Raw genomic sequence first — 26,979 nt, forward strand, 5'->3', positions numbered from 1 at the left:
GGCCTCGGATCTCATTGGTGTTGACTTATAAGCCCTGTTTTTCACCTGCATAGTGCTTTTTCGTCTTATATGAGGTATTTCCTTATTCTGGAGAATTTGGGCTACAAATTTTGTTTAGCTTTTTTTCCTCTTACTACTAAATTATTTGGTTAATACCAGCAATTCAGTGTTAAAAATCAATTTTTTCACTTTTAAGGCCCACTGTTCAAAAAACATGTGAGGTGTAAGTACCCACTATAACCTTTTTTACGTTCCTTGAGGGGTATAGTTTCCTATATGGTGTCACATGTGTGGGGTTACTGATGTTCTTGCACAATGGGGGCTTTGTTGGAATTGAAGTTGGGGGCTATGAGCATTTACAAACTTTTCAGTCCAAAAGCTCAATGGCGCTTCTATTCTGAGCATTGCAGTGTGCCCACAGATATAGGGTATTTTCTTTCTTAGGCGAAATTGCACTACAAATTTTGGGGGCCTTTTGCCCTATTACCCCGTGTGAAAATGAAACATTTGGGGTAACATTATCAATATAGTCTGAAAAATCAAATTTTCCACTTTTACGGACCACTGTGAGGTATAAGTACTTACTGTAACCCTTGTTATGTTCCTGGAGGGGGTCTAGTTTCCAAAATGGTGTCACATGTGTGGGGGTTTCTGCTGTTCTGGCTCCATGGGAGGTTTGTAAATGCACATGGCCCCGACTTCAATTCCAGCAAAATTCTCTTTCCAAAAGTCCAATGTCGCTCCTTCTGTTCTGAGACCTGTAGTGCGCCAGCAGAGCACTTAATGTCCACATATGGGGCGTTTTTTTAATCAGGAGAAATTTGGCTTCAAATTTTGGTGTCCATTTTCTCCTATTACCCCTTGTGAAAAAGAAAAATTTGGGGTAACACCATAATTTTAGTGTTAAAAATCTAATTTTCCATTTTCACATCCAACTTCAATGCAAAGTCGTCAAACACTTGTGAGGTGTTAAGGCTCAACATACCCCTTTTTATGTTCCTTGAGGGGCATAGTTTCCAAAATAGTATGCCATGTTTTTTTTTTTTTTTTTTTTTTTCTGTTCTGGCACTATGGGGCTTCCTAAATGCAACATGGCCCCCCAAAACCATGTCAGCAAAATTTGTTTTAAAAAATCGTAGCCTAAATGTATTATTACATATATTTCTGTTGAAAACTTTGCAATTTGAATTTGATCATTTTTAAGATTAGTTTTTGTAACCATAGATTTCTATTGTGATGTTTTTATATTTTGTTTGTACAATGAACATACATTATATTGTGTATACAGTCATGGCCGTAAATGTTGGCACCCCTGAAATGTTTCTAGAAAATGAAGTATTTCTCACAGAAAAGGATTGCAGTAATACATGTGTTGCTATACACGTTTATTCCCTTTGTGTGTATTGGAACTTAACAAAAAAAGGGAGTAAAAAAAGCAAATTGGACATAATGTCACACCAAACTCCCAAAATGGCCTGGACAAAATTATTGGCACCCTTAGCTTAATATTTGGTTGCACACCCTTTGGAAAAAATAACTGAGATCAGTCTTTTCTATAACCATCAATAAGCTTCTAACACCTCTCAGCCGGAATGTTGGAGGGAGCACTCTTCGTTTGCAAACTGCTCCAGATCTCTCTTATTGGAAGGGCGCCTTTTCCCAACAGCAATTTTAATATCTCTCCACAGGTGTTCAATGGGATTTAGATCTGGACTCATTGCTGCCACTTCAGAACTCTCCAGCGCTTTGTTGCCATCCATTTCTGGGTGCTTTTTGACATATGTTTGGGGTTATTGTCCTGCTGGAAGGCCCAAGATCTCGGACGCAAACCCAGCTTTCTGACACTGGGCCTAACAGTTCGAACCCAAAATCCGTTGGTAATCCTCAGATTTCATGATGCCTTGCACACATTCAAGGCACCCAGTGAAAAGCAAAACATCATTGAACTTCCACCATATTTCACTGTAGTTACTGTGTTCTTTTCTTTGTAGGCCTCATTCTGTTTTCGATAAACAGTAGAATGATGTGCTTTACCAAAAAGCTCTATCTTGGTCTCATCTGTCTACAAGACGTTTTCTCAGAAGGATTTTGGCTTACTCATGTTCATTTTGGCAAAATGTAGTCTTGCTTTTTTTGTCTTTGTGTCACCAGTTGGGTCCTCCTGGGTCTCCTGCCATAGCGTTTCATTTAATTTAAATGTCGATGGATAGTTCACGCTGACACTGATGCTCCCTGAGCCTGCAGGACAGCTTAAATGTCTTGTTTGGGGATTTCATCAGATTTTCTCTTCCGTCCATGTCCAGGGAGATTAGCTACAGTGCCATGGGTTGCAAGCTTCTTGATAATGTTGCTCACTGTGGACAAAGTCAAATCTAGATCTCTGGAGATGGACTTGTAACCTTGAGATTGTTGATATTTTTCCACAATTTTGGTTCTCAAGTCCTCACACAGTTCTCTTCTCCTCTTTCTCTTGTCCATGCTTAGTGTGGCACACACAGATACACAATGCAAAGACTAAGTGAACTTCTCTCCTTTTAATCTGCTTTCAGGTGTGATTTTTATATTGCCCCCTGGTGAGTTTAAAGGAGCATCAAATGCCTGAAACAATCTTATTTTTCCACAATTTTGAAAGGGTGCCAATAATTTTGTCCAGCCCATTTTTGGAGTTTGGTGTGACATTATGTCCAATTAGCTTTTTTTCCTCCCTTTTTTGGTTTAGTTCCAATACACACAAAGGGAATAAACATGTGTATAGCAAAACATGTGTTACTGCAATCCTTTTCTGTGAGAAATACTTCATTTTCTTGAATAATTTCAGGGGTGCCAACATTTACGGCCATGACTGTATATTTTTATGCTAGAAAATATGCTATACATACATATTTTATTTATTTTTTTATCTGTTAGTAGGCTGGTTTATACAGCTCAACTTTAACATCTTTTTTAATGATTTCTTATAAAAGGAATGTTGTATTCTTTCCCACACATGAATTTACAGAAAAAATATTTACATAAATAATGTAAAAGTTCTATTTAAATTAAACCTTCTGTTCACATGCACATACTGACATGCTGTAACAGAAGTGAATTTTGATTTAAAGGGTGTGTGTCATCTGCAAGTGATATATTCTTGAAATTACTTTTAAAGTCTTATCGTTATCATTACATGCAAGATTGCAATGAGAAGTGACACCTGTGTATAGATAAGATGCCATTAAGTCAAAGTGTATCTGAGTAATGACGCTTACATACATCACCACTCACCACTGTACACATAATGGGTCAGGGGCTCTGCACCTGGCCCAGCAAATGTTAAGTGAGTGGTGAGGCATAAGATACTGTATGCTTTGCCACTCACTGGAGCAGGGAGTCCAACCTTTGATAGGTGCTCCTTTATGCACCTTGTGTGGCAGGCTTGCCAATAGTCGCATGAGTCATGAAAAGAGGTCACAACTCCCCTCCTACACAAAGATTTTTGCAAAAATCAAAGAACAGGCCCAGAAAACATTTCAATAGAAGTCACTGAGCCCCCTCTAGTCTGTTGTTTCCTTTGTCCGTGTAGCTGTAGTTAAGGACATCTCTAAAGGCTGTCATCAGAGCAGAAGCTTAGGCAATCAGACTGCATACATAATAATTACTTATATATATGAGGAGAATTTTGAAGCTCTCAGGATCCAGCACTGTCTATAGGATTAAGATAAACTGTCTAACTACCCCTTTAACCTTTTGGAGTAGGCAACCCACTTACATATACCACTTAAGGTCATATGATTAAGGGGGATCCTGAGGGCAAAGTTGGTAATACAGTGTCACCTTAAAGGGGTACACCGGTGGAAAACATTTTATTTAATTTTTTTTAAATCAACCGGTGCCAGAAAGTTAAACATACTTGTAAATTACTTCTATTTAAATCTTAATCCTTCCAGTAATTATTAGCTGCTGTATACTACAGAGGAAGTTATTTTCTTTTTGAATTTATTTTTTGTCTGACCACAATGCTCTCTGCTGACACCTCTGTCCATGTCAGGAACTGTCCAGTTCTTGGCACGGACAGAGGTGTCAGCAGAGAGCACTGTGGTCAGACAGAAAAAAAATTCAAAAAGAAAAGAACTTTCTGTGGGTCATACAGCAGCTGATAAGATCTTTAAAGAGAATAATTTACAAATCTGTCACCAGTTGATTAAAAAAAAAAATGTTCTACACCAGAGTACCCCTTTAACTTTTTAGGCCCACACAAGTGTTGCGGTGAGACAAAATCCCAGCGCTTACTCATTTGTCAATTGATCGCTGTGTCTTTTTACAAATGACAATTATCAAGCTGTTTGGTCTATAATCCTTCCGTTTAAAGGGGCCATGCATTACAGTCTATGAGTACTTAACTCAAGTGAGATCAACAGCCATGCTGGGTTGTGACAAAGTGAATTTTGTGTTTTTGCATTGCAATAATTCCTCATTTATTTCTTCTTGTAGCTGTTTGCAAAGGTGGAAAATAGTGACACTTGCCGGTTGTTTGAGTCAGGTTTTCGCACGCCCAACAAACAAGAGACCCATACACTTGAAGCTGTGAAACTTGTGGAGTATCATCTGAAGCAATCACTGTCCAGTCTCATCATTCATCTGTTTGGTGAAGGTATGCTCAATTCATTTCTGCTATACAAAACGTTATAGACAATTGTTATTTAGAATTGATTAAAAGAAATTCCTAAGCCACCCGCTAAAGAAAAATGAGACTTTTGTATATCTGTTCAGCTCTTTACATTGCGTGAGTAAGTGGGAGCCGGTATGATCTTTCCTGCTCCCTGGACAACCCTGAGCAGCTTGCAGAGAATGCAGGGTCCTAATGCTGCTGGGTACATAAGGAAGTAAGAGAAAAGTTGTGCTCAAGAGCGGTAGCGGATAACTCCACATGGATTTAAATTGTTGTGTGCGAAGAGAGGCAAATCCCACCCAAGACAGAAAAAGACAAATATAGTGGCTTATCCAACCCTAGACCCTAAGTAAGAACAAGCACAGCCTAGATAACATCTGTTTCCGGGAGAAATAAATCCACTTTACATTGTTTTGCTGTCAGAACCTTTTTTATACGTACTGTGTACAACCAGGTGTGCTCGAGTGTAAAGATTATACATTTATATCTGTGTGGAGCTCGAGGTCTGCTTTCTGTGGTCACAGCAATCTGTGAGCTCTAGCCTACCCCACTGGGACATCATTATTGAAGGTCTTTCCATAAAATAGGTCAGTAATGTTTGATCTTCGTTTGATCCAACCCTCTGCACAAGGATGAGGTCTGAAGTCCCATGCTCCTATGGTGGTTTAAATTTGGAATATCAGCTTATCTGCACATATCTTTCCCCCCTACGTTTGCTTTATTTTGTCAAATCTTCCTTGCATATCAGCCTAAAATAAGGATTCAACTAAGCATTCAATTGTGTTTTGTAAAGTTACATTTAGTGCATATGTCGGCCTACATTCCTATAAAAAAAAAAAAAAAAAACTTACATCCACATTACAATCCCTTGTAAAAGGGACATAACCAGTATAGACTTAAAAGAAAATATTGTAAAATATAAATAAACTGGCCATAGAAGATCATTTTATGAATACTTTTAATTAGCACGGAGGAGAGAAACTATTTACTAGCATTGCTTTCCAATGGCATTATTATAAATGATTGTATGTTCCCATTACATGTACAGTGACCCCCCGACTCATGATGGCCCCGACATATGATCATTTCAACATATGATGGCCTCTCAGAGCACATCGTATGTTGAAGGCAGCATCGACATATGATGCTGCTGTGTGTCTGGGCCATCATACAAACAGCTATCTGACAGCGCTGACAACTTCAGCAACTGACAGATAGTTGTTTAATGTCCCCGTTCTGCCTCCTGCTGTCCTGCTAACTCACGCAGGCTTCCACTGTGAGCTCCGTGTAAGCCCCGCCCCCCCCAGTGCAGCCACAGTCAATTGCCTGCAGCATCTTGCTGCAGGCATCCAATGAGCTGCTGGCTGCCCTCCCCTTCCTTTCCTATAGAGCTGTAGTCGGCAGGATCGTAATGGAGGACATTCTGTCCCCCCTGAAGGTATTTAAAGAACTGTACAGTGCTGTATGCAATGTCACACATTACATACAATACATAGACACACTATACACCCCATACATCAATGTTTCCCTATCAGTGTGCCTCCAGCTGTTGCAAAACTATAACTCCCAGCATGCCCAGACAGTCAATGGCTGTACATGAATGCTGGGAGTTGTAGTTGTGCAACAGATGGAGGCACCCTGGTTTGTTAAACACTCCCCATACACTCCACATACAATGGTCATCCCAGAACCAATTAGCAGTTTCCCATAGAGATATGTATTCAACATACAATGGTTCCGAGGCCCCAGAACCAATTACCATTTTTACATAGACATATGTACTTGACATATGATGGTTTCAACATATGATGGTTCTCCTGGAACCAATTAATATCATATGTTGAGGGACCACTGTATTTGTTCACTTTGTGTAAAGGACAAATCCATCCTACATTATGTAGATCTACTATATATGGTCTATGGCAGTTAATTGGCTTCCAACATCTGGTTTGATTGTCCATGTTTGTTAAAGGTCATTTACCATGGATATCCCATTATAGGATCTGATAAGTCATGTGTGATGTAAGAGAATATCTGAAACTATATGTATGTGGAAAGAACGTTGATCCATGGATTTATTCTGATTGCCATATTGCAGTCGGAAATGAATTTTTCCCCTTGTTATGGGTCAATTGGCATCAGCCTCATACATTTTTTTTTTTACCTTCCTCTGGATGAACACAGCAGGGACATAATAGGGATATAGGTTGAACTTGATGGACTTTGGTCTTTTTTAACCTTTTTGAACTATGTAAACCTTTAAACTGATGGCCAGATACAAATGACTTAATTATTTAATATAGAAACAAGCACATTTGGTTTACAGAGCAGGTCATAGAATATCAAAAATAATTTATTTATTGGGGGACATTTGTCAAAACCAGCGCAGAGGAAAAATTTTGCAGTTGCCCATAGCAACCAAGTAGATTGCTTCTTTTATTTTTAAAAAATGCCTCTGAAAAAGAAGCCATCTGATTGTTGCTATGGGCAAGTGCACTACTCTTCCTCTAATCAGGTTTTCAGAAATCTCCTCCATTATGTTTATTGTTAAAAATAATAATAATAGACATGAATGGAGGGGGCGTGGTGTGACGTCACGTCCCCAGTCCCGGAAACCCGTAGGTAGGGCTTAGCGGTATACCGGTTCATACCAAATACCAAAATTTTTGTCCTGCACGATATGAATTTTTCTCCATACCGCAATACTGGTTTGGCCCCTCTCCCTGAATGAATGAATTATCAGCCCAGTGCTGCACTGTCCCCATCGGGGAACTAATCATGTGTGACCCGTGAGAGCTGTTCTGCCCCCCCCCCCCCCCCCCCCACAATTAATTATTAGCCAAGCGCTGCACTGTCCCTATCGGGGTAAATACTCAAATATCACCCGCAAGTGCTGCGCTCCTTGTCCTCCTGTTTGTTGCGGGCCGCAGGCGCTGACACTCTATACTGTATGCTGTATCCCTATGCCCGGGCTGCAAAAGATAAACAAAATAAATTTTTACTCACCTTCCCCATCAGTCTGGACCTGCTTCCTGGAGACGGGAACGTCGGACAGCCGTCAGCCTATCACCGGCCGCAGCGATGTTCTGCCTCGGCTGGTGATAGGCTTAGCCCACTGTAATGTAAGAAGCCGGCTTCTTACATGTCAGTGGGCTCAGCCTATCACCAGCCGAGGCGGAACATCGCTGTGGCTGGTGATAGGCTGACGGCTCTCCGACGTTCCCGTCCCCAGGAAGAGCGTAAGGCAAACGTAGGAACGTGTGTTAAAGTTTATTTTGTTTACCTTTTGCAGCCTGGGCATAGGGATACAGCGTACAGTATAGAGTGTCGGCGCCGGCGGCCTGCAACAAACAGGACTACGAGGAGGGCAGCGCTTGTGGGTGATATGTAAGTATTTAGCCCGATGGGGACAGCGCAGCGCTGGGCTGATAATTAATTTGGTGGTGGGGGGGGGGGCGGGGAAATACCGTTTTATACCGTGGAACCGCCATAAGTTACAAAAATACCGTGATACACATATTTGGTCATACCGCCCAGCCCTACCCGTAGGTTTCCGAAACTGGAGACGCAGCCCTGCGGGTGCTGCAGGGAGATTGTGGAGGGTCCCAGCAGCGGGCCCCCCATGATCAGACATCTTATCCCCTATACTTTAGATAGGGGATGAGATGTTTTTGCCCGTAATACCCCTTTAAGATTTCCACTACTAGAGTTTGACATATTATCTAAGATCTATGGCTGGCATTTATCATTGTAGGTGTAAGTTAAGCATTTTTCTACACCTTTTTTTGTGTGCTGGTAATGTGTAGGAGCGCCAAATTTATTAAATGGTCATAGAGCATTTGATAAATTTTGTGCAGGTAAACATTTTCTGAAATTTTTCTCTTCACATACATCAAAAAGCTAAGCTAAGTCTGGGCTGGTTTAGTTTTAGAGACTTTTCAGTGGCTGTCAGGCCCAAGGCCTGATTATTAAAATCCTATATGTGTATTATAATTATAACTGTGTGATGTATTATCCAAGCCAGGGGTGAGAGGTCATTCAGACTGTGGGTTTGTGTATTGCATTTTATTGGGGGCCTCGCTGTTTGTTTCTATCTCCTTTGAAGTCATGCACTCTGGTCTCATCATATGATCAAAGAGATAAGGGGTCAGGAAGAGAGATGCCCCACCTGGTGGGATCAGAGGGGAGGGGGGGAATGGAGTTTCCCTCCAAAGAAGCAGAAAAGACTTAAAATGCTGGACTCAACTGTTGTTCAAGGCTGTGCAACAAGCTGACAAGACCATCCTAAGAACAGCTGGAACTCACTCTCATGGACTGCTATATCATCATGCTGTAAGAACTTCATCTTTTGTTTTCTGAACTTGCCTTGCTAAGTTCTTTCATATTTTTGTAACTGTAGGTCATTTGTTTGTTTTTATGCATAGCACTGTGATACCTTTTATCAGATTAAATGTTTAATTAATCAGCTCTGGTCTTTGATCTCTAAATATATGAGCTCACCTTTCCGAAGGCAGCTCTGGTGGAAACACGTTTATCTAAGGGTTAATTTGGTGACCTGCTGGGACTAGTAGTGGATACCCAGAGGTCTGGCGGCTTTAACCCTTGCACCATCACACTCTCTCTAATGTCTTGGCTGGACCGATAGGGTGTGATCGTGACAGTGGCTTTGTGCCTTTTTTGCGCCTTTTCACGAAAAGGTGCAGTTCATAAAATCCTTTCATATTATGTGTATTGCCAAAATCAGTGGATTGCAACTCAGCGTTTGGACTTTTGACAAGTCATTATGCCAGGGTACAGCCTTGATAGAATAATGTGCATAAGAGCTCTAGTTAATTTAAAGGAGTACTCCACTGGCCAGCATTCGAGATATTTAGTTAGGAATGCTGTGTGCGTGTGCTGCTGGGGTGGGCCTCGTGCAGTCAGACCACGCCCCCTCAATGCAAGTCTATGGGAGGGGGCGTGGCTGTCATCACACCCCCTCCCATTGACTTGCATTAAGGGGCATGGCTGGCCCCTGCAGCGCGCACACAGCGTTTGGAACTAAATGTTTCGAATGCTGGCCAGTGGAGTACCCCTTTAACACAAAGCCAATCAGCATCCCTAAAGGTGAGGAAATCTCTGATCTATGTTCCACTAGGCATCCTTGTACCCAAATGTTCAACAGCAACTTATCGATGACTTGCCGCATTAGTAGGTTGCTGTTGAATGTAATGGGACCTGTGTTGTGAAGAACTACATTTCTGTCTATTCAACTTCCTTAATTGTTCCAAGTCTTTTTTTTGTTCTTGCAAATATGTGAAAAATGTTGATCTTCATTACAATTGGCTTCCACCTTGTTCTCTAGACCTCTAGGATGTTAAGTGATTTCAAGAATTTATTTTGCTCACTTTTGTAATTTTCTTTCATTGTGGCATAGTGTTCTTGTAATGTGGTATTTTTTGTAATAACGTTTTCTATAACATAATATTGAAACCATTTATTGTAGCAGGTAATCTATCTTTCTTATCTAATTTCCATGGATTATTAAATTATAAACACAGATATAGTACACAGGTCTATAGTGTGCCTGTTGTATGCTTACATGGTGCTGTGAAAGGGGTTGTTAAGAATGATTTACTTATGGTGGTACAGGAGTGGTGAAAATAATAAATGTCTGCCCTAAAGCCTCAGTTTCTGAAGATAGAATTCTCCGTCATGCGAAGCACTGTAAACAAGCATATGCTCAGTAGTTTCCAGTCATCCTCATTTACAGTGAATGACAGAGCTCCCTACTATCTTCATGATCTTTCCTCATTTTCCTCCCTGCCCAGTAATGGTAGAAATGTGACACATGATTGATTGTCTCTCACAGTGTGTGAATTGGGTAAAATGCTTGGCAGAGTAGTGGAGATACAAGCACGTTTCATGTATCAAGAATGATGCTGTAGAATAAACCAATTTCTTTGTTCTTTTGTGTTTCTTACAATTCCCCATAAAGGCTAAAGAAGAAGCTTTTTGTTTTTACTACAGGACTGGAGATTAGATGGGTAGACTGTTACTTCCCCTTTACTCACCCATCTTTCGAAATGGAGATCAAGTTTGAGGGAGAATGGATGGAAGTATTAGGCTGTGGTGTCATGGAACAGAAGCTGGTTAATTCAGGTAAGGACAGTCCTGTTTACTCTTATACTCTTAACCCTTCTAGTTGCCAAATAGGAAAGCTTAAGAGAAATGTTTCACCTATTCTTTTTTTTTTTTTTTTTTTACTAACTATAGATATATATTGATGCATATTGGCTGGCATTTACCATTGTAGGTGTAAGTGAAGCATTTATCATTGTAGGTGTAAGTGAAGCATTTTTCTACACCTTTTTTTTGTGTGCTGGTAATGTGTAGGAGCAACAAATTTAATAAATGGTCACAGAGCATTTGATACATTTTGTGCAGGTCACATTTTCTGAAATGTTTCTCTTCACATACACCAAAAAGCTAAGCTAAGTCTGGGCTGGTACAGTTTTAGAGACTTTTCAGTGGCTCTGCGCCTTTTTTGTGCCTTCTCACCATATTGTCCTTGGTGGTAGAGTACAGGCAGTCTCCTATGTGTGTGTGTGTACAGCATAAAACCAGAGAGGAAAGGGTTACAGAGCAGGGCTTCCAGGCTGGCTCCCAAGAGCAGTGAGTCAGCAGAGCAAGAGAGGGGGAGGAGTCATCATAGTGCAGGCAAGAGAAGGACACACCCCCTCCCTCTGGGAAGATAAAAATAGAAAATTACGACTGCCAACTGTCTTTTTTAAGTGAAATATTGGTAGATACATAAAAAATATATATGTACATGATCAGGATTAGAGACTGATTAACATATAACAGTTTTTTTTGTGGGTTCTGACAGGTACGCTTTAATGTTTTGCCGAGACGTACAACATATCAAATGCTTTTTATTCGGACAGTGCCCATTTAGGGCTAGCATTACACATGGCATGTTTTTTTTTCTCTTTCTTTTGTAAAACTGCCTCTGCAGTTTTTGAGTTCAAGTCAGAATTAGATCGAACAGAAAGGAGAAGTATAAGTCTTTCCTGTATATTTCCCAGTTCTTTTGAATCCACTTCTGGTTATGGCACACAAACTGCAGTGGCTGTTCTATCTGGGAAAAAAAAACCTGCATTGTTTAATGGCAGACTGGCAGATAGAAACTTTGCTCTGTTCATACTGGCAGTCAATGAAGGGATCACTCTGATTATGCTGAAAGGATTGAAGCTACTAGGTGCGACATATTACACAGTTGTACAGTGAACTGGCAGCCATGGACAATTTACACTGCATTTCCTTCCTTGCTGAACTTATTACTCTTTTTTAAATGTATTTTTTTTTTTCAAAGGGGTACTCCAGTTAAGGAACATTTATCCTAAACTAGACTACTCCTTTAAAGAAAAGGAAACTCTCAAATACTCTGCAAGTCCTGTCACTTCCTAACGGAGGAAAGCCTTTCTTCCATGGCACTATCACTTCTAGTTGGTAAGCTATGTTCCCACATGTTGGTAAAATCTAGCCCCCATGTGTTCGCCAATAGCCATGCAATGTTGCCAGGATTATCAGCAACATTGTGCTAGTGGACGCATCGGGGTGTGATGTTGGGATCGACCGATATCGGTTTTTTAGGGCCGATACCGATAATCTGGGGAGGTTAGAGCCGATAGCCGATAACTTATACCGATATTCCGGTATAAGTTATCGGCTATTTATCCCCCTGCGACACCGCTGCAGATCATTGATTTAAAGCGGGCGCTTGAAATCAATGCACTGCAGTGGCTTTTGCGGTGCCATAGACCGCCGCCGCCAACCGCTTGTCTCCCCCTGCCTGTCCGGGGGTCCTGAGACCTATCACCGCCACCACTCCCCCCGCCGCGCCGCACCGCGCCTAGGGGTGCCTCCAGCTGTTGCAAAACTACTACTCCCAGCATGCCCGGACAGCTCACCCTGGCTCACCTTCCCAGTTGCTGCAGGGACCGTCCGGGGAGGGGGGTCCGGGCCATCCATCCTTCCTGTAGTGTCCGGCGGCATTCCGGGTGGAGGGTGAACTGGTCCGGGCTGTCCTTCTTCTCCGGGGGTCCTCTTCTCCACTCCGGGCAGGCTCTGGCCTAGTAACGCTGCATAGACGCCGCTGCGCAGCGACGCACCTGACGTCACGGCGAATCGGCGTCTATAAAGGGGTTCTCCACCCCTAGACATCTTATCCCATATCCAAGATAGGGGATAACATGTCTGATTGCAGGGGTCCCTCCGCTGGGGACCCCCGCAATCTCTCCTGCAGCACCCCCGTTTCTCAGCTACACAAAGCGAGGAACGCTCTGTGACTGATGACGGGCAATGAAGGGGATGGAGTATTGTGACGTCATGTCTCCGCCCCCTTTTGATGTCACACCCCGCCCCTCAATGCAAGTCTATGGGAGGGGGCGTGACGGCGTGACCCCCTCCATCAGACATCTTATCCCCTATCCTTTGGATAGTGGATAAGATATCTGGGGCGCAGTACCCCTTTAAAAGCTATGTGCTAGTTTACCCTTCTCATTAAACTACTCTGCTGATGACTACAACACTGTTGAATTGCAGTATGCTTGTCCAGGTACAGTAATATTCCTGTATTCCATCTTTATCAGGACTTGACCGACGTTAGATTATCTAGTATACTGGCTAACTGAATGGCCATTGAAGAACATAAAACAATAACTATGGGCGGGGTTTGCATTAAATGGAGCCCAACATAAAATGCTGATACAGAATATGCCACCAATACTTCGTAAATCCATATTTTCTACTCAGGCTTCTGGTTTTGGCCTTGGGTAATGAATAATTTATTGGGCAGGTCTTTTTTGGGAATCCAATGCCAACATTTTTGAATTATTGGAGTACAGAAGAAAGGAGCTTGTCTGTATTTGCAAATATCCTTCAACACATTCCATTGCTTTCACACATAATATTGGCTACAGTAGATAAAGGAAACATTTTTGCTAGATTAGAGGGATTGTAAATATTTTATTCCCAGAAAATTCATTTTCTGACTGCCAGATAGAAAAAAGAAAGATGGCTGTACCTTTTTTTTTCTATGCCCCAGGCAGCATGTGGAGAAGGAAGGACACATATACTGTGCAAGATGCAGAGGAACATTTTGTTAGGCATGGATTCCCCATGTACTCTTCTGTCTTCTGATAGAATAAGAAAAGCGTGTTCTCCATTTCCCAGTAGATGCGGCACAATGGCTTTTATTTTTTAAATAAAAATGTTTTACATGAAAATACATGCATGTGCAGCACCTATCTCTTCACTGTCTTGATATACAGTGGTCCCTCAAGTTACAATATTAATCGGTTCCAGGACGACCATTGTATGTTGAAACCATTGTATGTTGAGACCATAACTCTATGGAAACCTGGTAATTAATTCTGAAGCCACCAAAATGTCATCCGAAAATAGGAAAAAGTGAGGATTAAACAAAAATAAGTAGATAACTAATGCAGATAAAGCAAGTCCTTACATATAAAAGCAAGAAAGAGCTGCTGGGAGCTGTAAATCACTGTCTGTTTCAGTGTTTTCCAACCAGGCTGCCTCCAGCTGTTGCAAAACTACAACTCCAGCCAAAGGCTGTCCGGGCATGCTGGGAGTTGTAGTTTTGCAACAGCTGGAGGCACCCTTGTTGGGAAACACTGGTCTATGTAGAGAAGCTTCTTCAGGGTCCTTTACAGAACACACAATGTCCTAAGAAAGTAAAATGGAGCCGCCCTTACTTGGTGTCCAAAGGAGCAGGTAACCCTGGCACAGGTAAAGAGTACAGAACATGTAATACCTCCCTGTACTGTAGGGGGCGCTACCAGACACCAGTCAGTGCATACACTTCAGTAGAACAGGGGTTTTACCAGTCAAATGCCCATTCTGATTGGTCGGTTCTTCCAGCCATTGACACGTATCACAGATCTGAACTGTCTGTATATCGCATGTTGAGTCTGGTTTTAAGTTACAATGGTCTAGAAAAGACCATTGTATGTTGAAACTATTGTATGTTGAGGCCATTGTATGTTGAGGGATCACTGTACATTATGTTCTGCCTTTCTGAAGGTTTCATACATAAACTACCTGTCTTTGAAGCTGGTGATTTATCGCTTCATTGTCATGATTTGCATTAAGTGTGTGGACTAGTAATAGTACAGGTGTTTTGTGGGCATAGATTTATTCTGTAATATATGCAAATATTTAAATTAAATATAAGTTGTGGGTTTTACAAGTATGCATATGCATTCATGACTGTTTCTCTTCAAACCCGCAGAACAGATGGTGCTTGGAAGTTATATGTGCCTTTGATGGTATACGTGTGAATACATTGTGTCGTTGATTGTTGTATTATGGCCATGTAGACACAATTCTTCCTTTACATTAAGGCTGACTATTAAATACCTGTTAGCCCCAAAGTTGTTAAGGCATCAGCGATCACACCTGACACCCCTGTGAACATGCCCAAAAGTGCATGTAATTCCTATAGAGGGAGCATAACAAAGACCTCCTTTGCTGCATGTCCCTAGAGACAAAACAAGAATGAATCCCAGCAGGGTCTACCTATACCCATATAGAACAGATTGTCATTACACGAATGTCTCTCTTTAGCTTTATGTCTATGCGAATAATTAGAATTTTTAAATATGGAAATTATTTGATTATTTATGGATCCAAGTTTCTTACTTCACTCTTTAGAAAGATTTATTTCATATTCATTTTTGAGATGTTCTAGTAGCAAAAAGTTAAACCGTGCGTAAATATGTCCTAAAAGGTAAGTGACATTCAAGTGACTAGAATGTGTCAAAGTGTCTCCACACTGAAAATAAGAATTATTGCCATTAAAAGCCTTCTGCAAACTGTAAATCTATGTCAGATGGTCAGACCATACAGAGCATGGAAAGCTTGAGCAGTGTTCAGTCTTAATTCTCTTTTACTGCAGTATAGAACAAAGTTTAAAGTGAAGGGATGTAGGAGTGATTATTATTATTTGCCAAGCTTTTTCTTAAATAGTACCGTGATAAATGTTATAATCCCTCAGTTCACTGCCCTTCTCATGATAAACCACCCCCTGCCTTTATTATTATATTTTTTTAAATTTTCTACCTTGATTTTGTTCTGTATTTTCTGCTCCGCCTCAGGTTCAGGTTCACAAACTGGGAAGGGGCGTTATCCAGCAGGCATGACATCATCTGAAGCCATACAGGGGAGAACTTCCTCCCTCACTCTGCAACCAACAGCAAACGACAGTTAAGTGTGAGAGGAGCTATGATTGGATAAGGCTGCACACCCCCCCCCCCTCAACACTCCAGACTGCATTTCCTTTGTTTGAGTTTGTACAAAGTCTGTGCAAAAGACTGGGGGGGGGGGGGGGGGGGAGACACCTGGCAGCTTTTTTAACCACAAATAAAACATAGAATACATTTTAAACAAAGTACGTTAGTGAGATTTTTTTATTTACAATAAGGAGTGCAATAGCAAAAATTAGTTTTAGTGGGAGTGCCCATTTAAGGTATGTGTGGGTCCCAAGGTCCCCTGCAGTTATCCTCTGGCTATGGGAATACACCTTTAACATATACTAAGACCACCTATAAATTCTTGAGAGCCAAGTGAAGAAAACAAATGTAGTGCAAAAATGGAAATCGCATGCAAGTTTTGAAATACCGTATTTATCGGCGTATAACACGCACTTTTTAGGCTAAAATTTTTAGCCTAAAGTCTGTGTGCGTGTTATACGCCGATACACCCCCAGGAAAGGCAGGGGGAGAGAGGCCGTCGCTGCCCGCTTCTCTCCCCCTGCCTTTCCTGGAGGTCTAGAGCGCTGCTGTCGGCCCTTTTCACCCCCTGGTTATCGGCGCCGCTGCCCGTTCTGTCCCCCTGACTATCGGTGCCGGCACCGATAGCCAGGGGGAGAGAAGCGGCGCCGACAGCCAGGGGGAGAGAAGGGGCAGCGGCACCCATTGCCGGCGCCGCTGCCCCGTTGCCTCCCCCCATCCCCGGTGGCATAATTACCTGAGTCCGGTCCGCGCTGCTCCAGGCCTCCGTCGTGCGTCCCCGGCGTCATTGCTATGCGCTGAACGGCGCGGCGCATGACGTCAGAGCGCCGCGCCGTGCATAGCAACGACGCTGGGGACGCACGACGGAGGCCTGGCGCAGCGCGGACCGGACTCAGGTAATTATGCCACTGGGGATGGGGGGAGGCAACGGGGCAGCGGCGCTGGCAATGGGTGCCGCTGCCCCTTCTCTCCCCCTGGCTGTCGGCGCCGCTTCTCTCCCCCTGGCTATCGGCGCCGGCACCGATAGTCAGGGAGACAGAACGGGCAGCGGCGCCGATAACCAGGGGGTGAAAAGGGCCGACAGCAGCGCTCTAGACCCCAGGAAAGGCAGGGGGAGAGAAGCGGGCAGCGACGGCCTCTCTCCCCCTGCCTTTCCTGGGGGTATATCGGGGTATACACGCGCACACACGCGCACCCTCATTTTTTCATGGATATTTGGGTAAAAAACTTTTTTTACCCAAATATCCTTGGTAAAATGAGGGTGTGTGTTATAGGCCGGTGCGTGGTATACCCCGATAAATACGGTAAGTAAAATAACGTTTTATAGTCTGTTCTGCTTCCCTAGGAACATGAGTTAACTAGAGTTTCTGGATCTGACACACAGAATGTAAGCAGCTTTTCCATTTTCTAAGTTGATCTACTTTTAGTGCAAGTAACGTAGAAAGATAGAAAATTTCGGCACCTAACTAACACACCTTGAACATAAAAACTGGCACATGCAGATGAAGATCCATGGTAATTATCGGTTCAATATTAAAGCTGAATGTATCGGTGGTGCAAGGAAGTCCATAGAATAAAAAAATGCAGATAAAAAGAGAAACACAAAGCCTTCCCGTTTGTAGCCTCTGAGCTTCCTGCACCATCCCGGTCATCCATGGCGGCTTCAAGACGCTGATTTCAGACATTGCGGTGAGTTGCTGGACTTCATTTTTCTCTTTTTATTTGCATATCTACTTTTAGTTCTTGGGTTTGGTCTCCAGAATTGTTCATTAGGGAATCAAGTGTTTACTGAATGATCTATAATCAAGAGGAAAGGAACCATAATTAACCCCTTGGGGCCGAAGCTCATTTTGACCTTAAAGGGGTACTCCGGTGGTCAACGTGTTTTTCCGTTTTTGACTTACCCTATTTGTTTTGTTTAATTTCTATTCTTGTTGTTTAGCCTACTCTATTTCCGTTCTTTGTTGTCTTTTTATCCCCCACTTTGTTTTCCTATCTTTGCTTCTATTTCCTGTTTCTTGCTGTGCTGAAAACTACAAATCCCAGCATGCCACATGCCTTGCTGGTTTGGATTGGCTCCTTTTTTTTTTTGTTTGTTTGTTCCGCCCTTTACCCACCCTACTATTTTCCCGGGTCGGCCCCCTTATACACAGCACACTAATATAATCAGCCCTGGTTGAGATACACTGGCATACACACACAAAAGGGACTACAACTCCCAGCATGTGTCATTCAGGAGTCTTCAGTCTGTGGTATAACACCAGCATGCTGCCTCTGTAGTCTCCTGGGGGTTGTAGTTCACCACAGGATGTAGGGCATACACCAGTGTTTCCCAACCAGAGTGCCTCCAGGTGTTGCAAAACTAAAACTCCCAGCATGCCCTGACAGCCTTTGGGCATGCTAGGAGTTGTAGTTTTGCAACAGCTGGAGGCACACTGGTTTGGAAACACTGGTGTAACATGATGTGTATGCTGAATAGGCTAGAACAGTGTTTCCCAACCAGTGTACCTCCAGCTGTTGCAAATCTACAACTCCCAGCATGCCCAAAGTCTGTCAGGGCATGCTGGGAGTTGTAGTTTTGCAACAGCTGGAGTCACACTGGTTTGTAAACACTAGCATACACACACACACACACACAACAGGGACTACAACTCCCAGCATGTGTCATTCAGGAGTTCCCCCCCCCCCTCCCCCTTCACATATAGGGGGAGATTTATCAAAACCTGTGCAGAGGAAAACTTGCCCAGTTGCCCATAGCAACCAGTCAGCTTGCTGCTTTAATTTTTATGAAGGCCTGTGAAAAATGAAAGAAACAATCTGATTGGTTGCTATGGGCAACTGGGCAAGTTTTCCTCTGCACAGGTTTTGATAAATCTCCCCCATAGAGATCATTCCCAGTATGAGATTTATTCCCCTGCAGTCCATACATCCCCAGCCCATGCACCTTCTCATCCTCCCCTTCAGATAACACTTATCTTCTCTGTGAGGTCCTTCTCCTGTGCAGACCTGTGTCCTTAGAATACAGAGCAGGGGGGAGGGGAGGTGAGGAGCTGTGTACTCAGCTGGATGAGATGAGGGGGCGTGGCTTATTCCTCTCATGCAGACAGAGAGAAAAAAAAAGCTGTGACATCTTGTCCACAACAGACTCAGAACTGTGGACAACAGTAAAAGAAAACCCTCTGAACTACAGAACTTCCTGCCCAACAAACAGGTAAGAAAAACACATACATGCTTCCAAAACATATAACACATGTATATTGCAAAAAAACAAAACTTACAAAGAAGATGCCATATAGTCAAAAAAATTAATCACCGGAGTACCCCTTTAAGGACTAGGCCAATTTTCATTTCTGCACTTTCATTTTTTCCTCCTCCCGTTCTAAAAATCATTACGCTTTAAATTTTCCGCCCACAGATCCATATAAGGGCTTTTTTTTTTTTTGCGTCAACAATTGTACTTTGTACTGACATCACTTATGTATAACATGATCTGTGGCGAAACAAAAAAAAAAAAAACTATTTATGGGGTGAAATAAAATAAAAAACGCCATTTTGAAACTTCAATTTCTACGCAAATTCTACTTTTCGGTAAAAATTACACCTTATCTTTATTCTGTAGGTACATACGTTACTAGAATACCCAATTTATGTAGGTTTTATTTAAATTTACTACTTAAAAAAAATTATAACTACATGCACCAAAATTATTTTGTTTAAAATTGTGATCTCCTGGCCTCTATAACTTTTTTATTTTTCTGCATACGGGGCTATATGAGGGCTCATTTTTTGTGCCGTGGTCTGTAGTTTTTATCAGTACCATTTTTGTTTTTATGGGCTTTTTGATTGCTTTTTATACATTTTTTATGGTATGTGAAGTGACCAAAAATGCACAATTTTGGACTTTGGTATTTTTTTTTCGTGTACGCCATTGACCATGAGGTTTAACTACCCTTACATTTTAATAGTTCGGACATTTATGCACGCGGCAGTACCTCATATGATGTTTTAAAATTTTTATTTTATTATTTTATTTTAAAAAATGGGAAAAGGGGGGGGGATTCAAACCTTTATTAGAAGGGGTTTTTTAACACTTAATTTTTTTTTTTTTTAGCCCCAACATGCAGGCTAGCATTGATCAGTGTTATTGGTGCTCTGCTGCTCCAGCCTGCTGAGCAGGCATGGACAAGCAGATCACAGATTGGATGGCGAGGAGGCAGGTGAGCACCCTCTCGCCATCCAGATAGCTGATCGGGACATGGAGATTTCACTGTGATGGTCCCGATCAGCTCTGCTGAGCTGCCAGGACATTTTACTTTCGTTTTTAGACGTGTCTAAACGGTTAATGCCGGGCATCGGCCCTTTCGGCGGTGCCCGGCATTAACCCTGGGTCCAGGCTTCTCAGCAGTCAGGACCTATCTGATTTGACACGTTTAGCTCGTGAGCGCGCTTCAAACCCTTGTAACAAGAGGAGGGCATACAGGTATGCCCTCCGTCCTTAAGTACCGGGACGCGAGTGCGTACCCATACACCTCCGTCCCCAATAGGTTAAAAAAAAATAGTAGATCTTCTCACTTGCATCTGATCCCTTGTCGGTGTTGGTCCCCGCTGCTGAGTGCCTGTTCCTCTCCTCTCAACATGCAGGAAAGCTCAGCCACCACGGCCGTCAAGCCCCTTCCCATATGAATTAATGGGGTGAGACGTCACGACCACGACTGCCCGAATCCAGCATTTTGAACATAAATGTTCAGAATGGCGGAGTGCAGGGGCAGAGATAGCAGGGTTGCCCAGCTACCGGACCCACACAGTCAGACATCTTATCTCCTATCCTTTGGATAGGGGTGGAGTACCCCTTTAAACCTTCCAATACTTATCAACTGCTGTATGCTCCAGAGGAAGTTGTATAGTTTTTTCCAGTCTGATCACAATGCTCTCTGTTGACACCTTTGTCCAGGAGAGGTTTTGAGCAGGAGAGGTTTGCTATAGGGGTTTAGTCATGCTCTGGACAGTTCCTACTCATGCTGCACTGTTCACAAGGTAGAATTTCTGCAGCAGATTCCGGCGTCCGCAAAAAAGAATAGACTTGACTATTCTTTTTGTGGATGTCGCTAAGAAATACATTGCCGTCTATGAGATGGAGCATTTACGAGAATTCCTAGCACCCGCCGGGTTAATCAAATATGCTGAATGGCCTTAAGATGAGCAGAATATGACTGCAAGTCCCGTTCTGATGATATGAACTGAAGGCATTGTAAGGATCAATATGGCAAATGTGGTTTCATTTGCATGCTGCTCCTGCAATGTGAGAACCAGGCTTTGCACTTCATTTCACCAGTCTATTTGACTCTAGGGTGGTGTTCTCATGGTGCAATCAATGAGAATCAAGTTTTTTTTTTTTCCCCCACAGCATCATTGTTTTAATAGGCCATATTTTTATTGTTCAAAATGTAAATAGATTTGCAATATTAAAACAGTTATTAGAATAACCTGTGGATTTTCAAAAGCAATTACCACCATTCATAGGCCCCACTCACACAGCAGCATTTCCAAGTGAAATCCGATGGAAACATCTGCCAAGAAAATTCCAATTCTTTCTACGAAATCCACTTCGAAATGCTTTGCTATCTATGAAGAATAACACATTTCCGAGACGTCCTAGTGCTTACTTGTTCTGCTGGCACCTGTTGCTTGCAGAATTTCCTCCCGCAAATCTTTCCCACAGATATTCTGCCGTGTGAATGGGGCCATAGAATACATCTTAGCTGTGTACTTTGAACTAATATGGTAGGTAACTGCTTCAGGAAATACACAGGCTATGTTAATAATCAACCCCTAAAAGGGGTATTCTGGCTTTATACATCTTATCCCCTATCCAAAGGATAGAGGATAAGATGTATGATCACGGGGTCCTGCCGCTGGGGACCCCCGCGATCTCAGCGCGGCCCCCGACATTCTGTGCCGGGCACTGTCTCCGAGGCGGGGACGTCACGTCGCGGCACGCCCCTCCATTCATGTCTATGGGCGGGGTTGTGACGGCCATGACACCCCCTCCCATAGACATGAATGGAGGGACGTATTTTTATACTTGGGAGAAATTGCGTTACAAATTGTGGGGGTCTTTTTCTCCTTTTACCTCTTGTGAAAAAGTCTAGAGCTACACCAGCATGTTAGTGTAAAAAATTAAATTTTTTTACATTAACATCCTGGTGCAGCCCATAACTTTTTTTCCCCATTAGGGTTAAAAAGAGAAAAAGCCTCCCCCATATTTGTAACACAATTTCTCCCGAGTATGGAAATACCTCATAGGTGCCCTAAACTGTTGCCTTGAAATACAACAAGGCTTCAGAGTTAGAGAGCTCCATGCGCATTTGAGGCATAAATTAGGGATTTGCATACCCTACTGCAGTGTTTTCCAAACAGGGTGCCTCCAACTGTTGCAAAACTACAACTCCCAGGATGGCTGGACAGTCAGTGGCTATCCGTGCATGCTGGGAGTTGTTGTTTTGCAACAGCTGAAGACTCTGTTTAGGAAACACTGCTGTACAAGGCGTTTTAAATTTTTATGGGGGGCAGTGCAAGGGTGTGTATATGTTGTGTTTTACTCATTATTTTGTGTAAGTGTAGTGTAGTGCGGTGTTTGGTGCTTTTACAGTATGTACACATGGTTGGTTTTACAACAAGTTTCCCACTACAAGTTTGAGCCACGGCGGATTTTCCACAACTCAAACTCGGAGCAGGAAATGTGCTGTAAACCAGCTGTGTGCTCTAGCTGTTCTATAACTACAACTCCCAGCATGCCCTGACAGCCCAAGGAGCAACAACTGGAGGTACACAACTGTAACTCCTAGCATCTCCTTTGGCTGTCTGCGCATGCTGGGAGTGGTAGTTATGCAAGTCTCCAGCTGTTGTATATTTATAATGCCCAGCATGCCTTTTGACTGTCCATTCATGCAGGGAGTTGTAGTTATGCAACCACTAGAGACACTTTTTTTCTGTCAAATAGTGTGCCTCCAGCTGTTGCATAATTACAACTTCCAGCATGCGCAGACAGCCAAAGGGCATGCTGGGAGTTATAGTTGTGTGCCACCAGCTGTTGCATAACTACATCTCCCAGCACGCCCTTAGGCTGTCCATGCATGCTGGGAGTTGTAGTTATGCAACAGTTGGAGGCACACTTTTTTCTTTAAAAAAAGTGCCTCCAACTGTTGCATAACTAAAACTGTGCGCCTCTTACTTTTGCAAATCTACAACTCCCAGCATACCTTTTGACTGTCCGTGCATGCTGGGAGTTGTAGTTATGCAACAGATGGAGGCATATTTTTTTCCTATGAAAAAGTAGCTCCAGATGTTGCATAACTACAACTCCCAGCATGCACAGAAAGCCGAAGGGTATACTGGGAGTAGTAGTATGCCTCCAGCTGTTGCATAATTACAACTCTCAGCATGCCCTTTGGCTGTAAATGCTTGGAGTTGTACTAATGCAACAACAGGAGGCACACAGGCCTCACCTGCTGCCGCCTCCTCCACCGCTGCCTCCAGACCACAGGTGACCCCCTGCTGCCGCTGCTCACCTGCTTTGCCTTCTAGACTAGGGGCAGAGTGGGTGCAGTCAGCAAGCCACTCCCCCCCTCCCACCCACTGGTCAAGGGTGATTGGTGTTTTCTCAGACCGCACCAATAACCCTTATTTTCTGGATACCTGACTAGCCCGGATTTGCCGGTCAGACCCCTCTGGGAGATATGCAGGGTGGCTGCTGTTAGATAACAGCAGCCACCCCAGCCCGATCACCGCGTCTGGAGACGCAGTGATCACGAAATGCAACGCCATAAATGTACGGTGCTGTGAGCTAAGTTGCTCTTAACATACATTTACGGAGCTGGTCCTTAAGGGGTTAAACACCAAATAACTGTAAACCCACTGTGTGATCCTCTGCGCCTCGGATGATGCTGGACAGCACATAATCCAATATAGAAGAACGAAGATCCAGCTTGGAATAGGTGCAGTGCAGAAGTCCCACTTATTAAATGATAAAAGATCGACACAAGTGGTGTGAAGAGGGTCACACGTTTTGGATGTCACCCTTATTCATACTGATATATATGAAAAAAATGCATGTTTACTTGCAGGATGCAGTAAGAATACAATTAATCTGCAACATAAGAACACAGCTTAGTAGTTTAGGGACAATCTCCTGTAAATGCCATTCACTGGTGTGCACCGCTGTTGTGTTATATAACTCACGACGCAATTATGAAGGCCAACAGGTAGGAATGGAGAAATATTCCTGCCCCCACTTGACTTGTCTCTACTGACAAATATTGTTTGCTGAGCTGTTAAGATCTTTATCCATTTATCAATGGGACTGAACAAAGACGGAATATTTATAGCTTTGTGCAGTTTAGGGATATGTGTATTAAGCTAGCGTGGTCAAATGACAAACTATAGCAGGTTAATGAGGTAGCAGGTACACTTACAGTCATAAACAAGGTGGGTGAATATTTACTTAAAGGTATTCTATCTCATGCATAACCGCTACCGGGGATACATAATTAATAGTCTTTGATGTGATGTCTCATTTTCATGAGCTGTTCAGACACAATTAGGTTATAAGAAGGCATGTTTATGTAAGAAGCGCTTACATTAAGTCCTGATTAAAGAATTCAACATTATAATTTAAATAAGTGAATATATTTGAGCACAAAGCACACTGTACAGCATTAGTAGGGCTGAATACTGCAATTGCTGTCATTTAGCTCAACTAACACGTTACATTGCTGATTTCAGCTACAATGGACATTTGATAGCGTTGGCAGAAAATATACTGTAAATAAAATTATTTTGTATTGTAATTGTTATTTTCATACATTTATATAAAATATATTATTTGCATATATGCTGTCAAGCTACCAGACTGAAATGGGTTTCCCATTGTATTTATGCTACAGGGAGCCTTTTAGATTTTCTAATCAATTTTTGTTTTGCTGCAATGTTTACTAAGTAGGACCCAACATTTTTTTGGGCTGTTGCCCGACCACAGTGAACTTAATGTTGTTTCTACTTTGGAACTCGTCACCGACCTAATATAGGTTAACAATATTGAGGGGACAGATGGAAGAAAGTACTACTGCCTGATCAGACTACACAGGGTTTGTTTGTAGTCTGTATCCTGGGAGACAAATAAGACTGCATAGCAGCTGCAGACATAAAATGGTGTACAATTTATATACGATTTATCATAGGCTATAGGATCAGTTTGGTTCTTTCTGATAGCTGTATATGAGTTATGTGGATGCCCATTTGCTTTCCGCACTGGCAGCTGGCACAGCTTCTAACAGGAATGCTCTATTTTGAATACATTAACAAAAGAATTACTCTCTCTTTTATGAATAGATATTTTGGTGACAAACCACAGATTCAGCGTTGCGTACTTCTACAGCTACTGATAGCTTTTGTTCAGCTATGCAACATTTCTACATACACCACCATTTTATTTTATTTTTTTGCTGACACAGCATTGATCACATAGCACTTACCGTTTGTGGTCAACCAATAATAGTGAAGATATGGGCTGTAGGTAGATTAAATGCATAATAAGGCCTTGGGGAACACTTATACAGGTCAGTGATATACTTACTATTACGCCCACAAGTTGACACTCTTTATTCTGGTCCTCAACCTCAGTATATCACCTGGTAATTTTTGCAACGATTTCCAGATTAAATACATCAGGTCATCTCTGGATGGGCTTAATAGGACTCTTAGCAACAAGACACAGATACCTGATAAAGTTGCCCTTATCAGTTTGGGTCATCAGACCTGCGGTCTGCCCGGGCTTGCAGCTGTAATATGAATGCAAAAATGTGTCAGTAATATGTCTGTGTGAAACCAACTATAACGTTCAAATTATTACCTACAATGATTCATTATTTTGCTATATACGGATCTCCTGCATATCACTCCCTTGCATGTTATATTAGTGGGAAACTTTGGTCAGTTCATTTATTTGTAAAGCACCCAAATTTACCAAAAGTTTGGAAAAATTTTATTTGTAAAATGTCAAATTTTCTGCCTGTAAGAGATAGACCTGCCACCTAGATTAGTTAAAGGGGTATTCCAGGCCAAAACTTTTTTTTATAGATCAACTGGCTCCGGAAAGTTAAACAGATTTGTAAATTATGGCAAATAAGATAGAGATTTCAGGCACTGCTAACTGGTAGCTGATTAGCTGAATGGATCGGTATAAACCGCACTAGCTTCCACGAGGTTGTGTTTACTGCAGTATACGGGGGGTGCTCGGTGAAGGTGCACAAATCGCTATTTCCAATATAGAGGTATAAGATAAACCGCACTCATCCGTATATCTTCGTGCAGGATACAATTTATTTCAACAAAGTGGCAGAAAAGTCCATGGAACACAGCGGTTACAGGTCGGCTAGGACTCTCGGGAGCGTTCCATCAGGTGTGACAGCTGTTTCACGGGTCTCAGCCCGCTTCGTCAGACCCGTGAAACAGCTGTCACACCTGATGGAACGCTCCCGAGAGTCCTAGCCGACCTGTAACCGCTGTGTTCCATGGACTTTTCTGCCACTTTGTTGAAATAAATTGTATCCTGCACGAAGATATACGGGTGAGTGCGGTTTATCTTATACCTCTAGATTTGTAAATTACTTCTATTAAAATATCTTAATCCTTCCAATAGTTATTAGCTTCTGAAGTTGAGTTGTTGTTTTCTGTCTAACTGCTCTCTGATGACTCACGTCCTGGGAGCTGTGCAGTCCCTTTGGGGATATTCTCCCATCATGCACAGCTCCCTGGACGTGACATCATCATTGAGAAGTTAGACAGAAAACTTCAGAAGCTAATAACTATTGGAAGGATTAAGATTTTTTAATAGATGTAATTTACAAATCTGTTTAACTTTCTGGAGCCAGTTGATATATATATATATAAAAAAGGTTTTGCCTGGAATACCCCTTTAATAATTCACATCTACTTTATGTTGGAATCATTTGTTTAAACACTTTTTATTTTTTAGGATAT

At 42.4% G+C, this 26,979-nt stretch overlaps 1 protein-coding gene and 1 long non-coding RNA gene across 7 annotated transcripts in view; one reads left to right on the top strand and one right to left on the bottom strand.

The window, feature by feature from the left end:
- Positions 1–26,979, top strand: part of FARS2 (phenylalanyl-tRNA synthetase 2, mitochondrial) — a 397,026-nt gene that overhangs the window by 125,604 nt on the left and 244,443 nt on the right. For all 6 annotated transcript variants that reach the window (XM_056521084.1, XM_056521086.1, XM_056521087.1 and 3 more), the window contains 2 exons: positions 4,471–4,630; positions 10,658–10,789. In XM_056521084.1, coding sequence (XP_056377059.1) covers positions 4,471–4,630; positions 10,658–10,789 — 292 coding nt within the window. The remainder of the gene's footprint in view (positions 1–4,470; positions 4,631–10,657; positions 10,790–26,979) is intronic.
- On the bottom strand, positions 5,335–19,165 carry LOC130273779 (uncharacterized). Its single transcript, XR_008844118.1, has 3 exons — positions 18,887–19,165; positions 15,773–15,893; positions 5,335–5,397 (listed from the first exon to the last, which is right to left on the bottom strand). It is a non-coding gene; the product is annotated as an uncharacterized LOC130273779 (long non-coding RNA).

This window comes from Hyla sarda, chromosome 5 (genome assembly GCF_029499605.1).
Source record: "Hyla sarda isolate aHylSar1 chromosome 5, aHylSar1.hap1, whole genome shotgun sequence".
Classification (NCBI taxonomy): Eukaryota; Metazoa; Chordata; class Amphibia; order Anura; family Hylidae; genus Hyla; species Hyla sarda.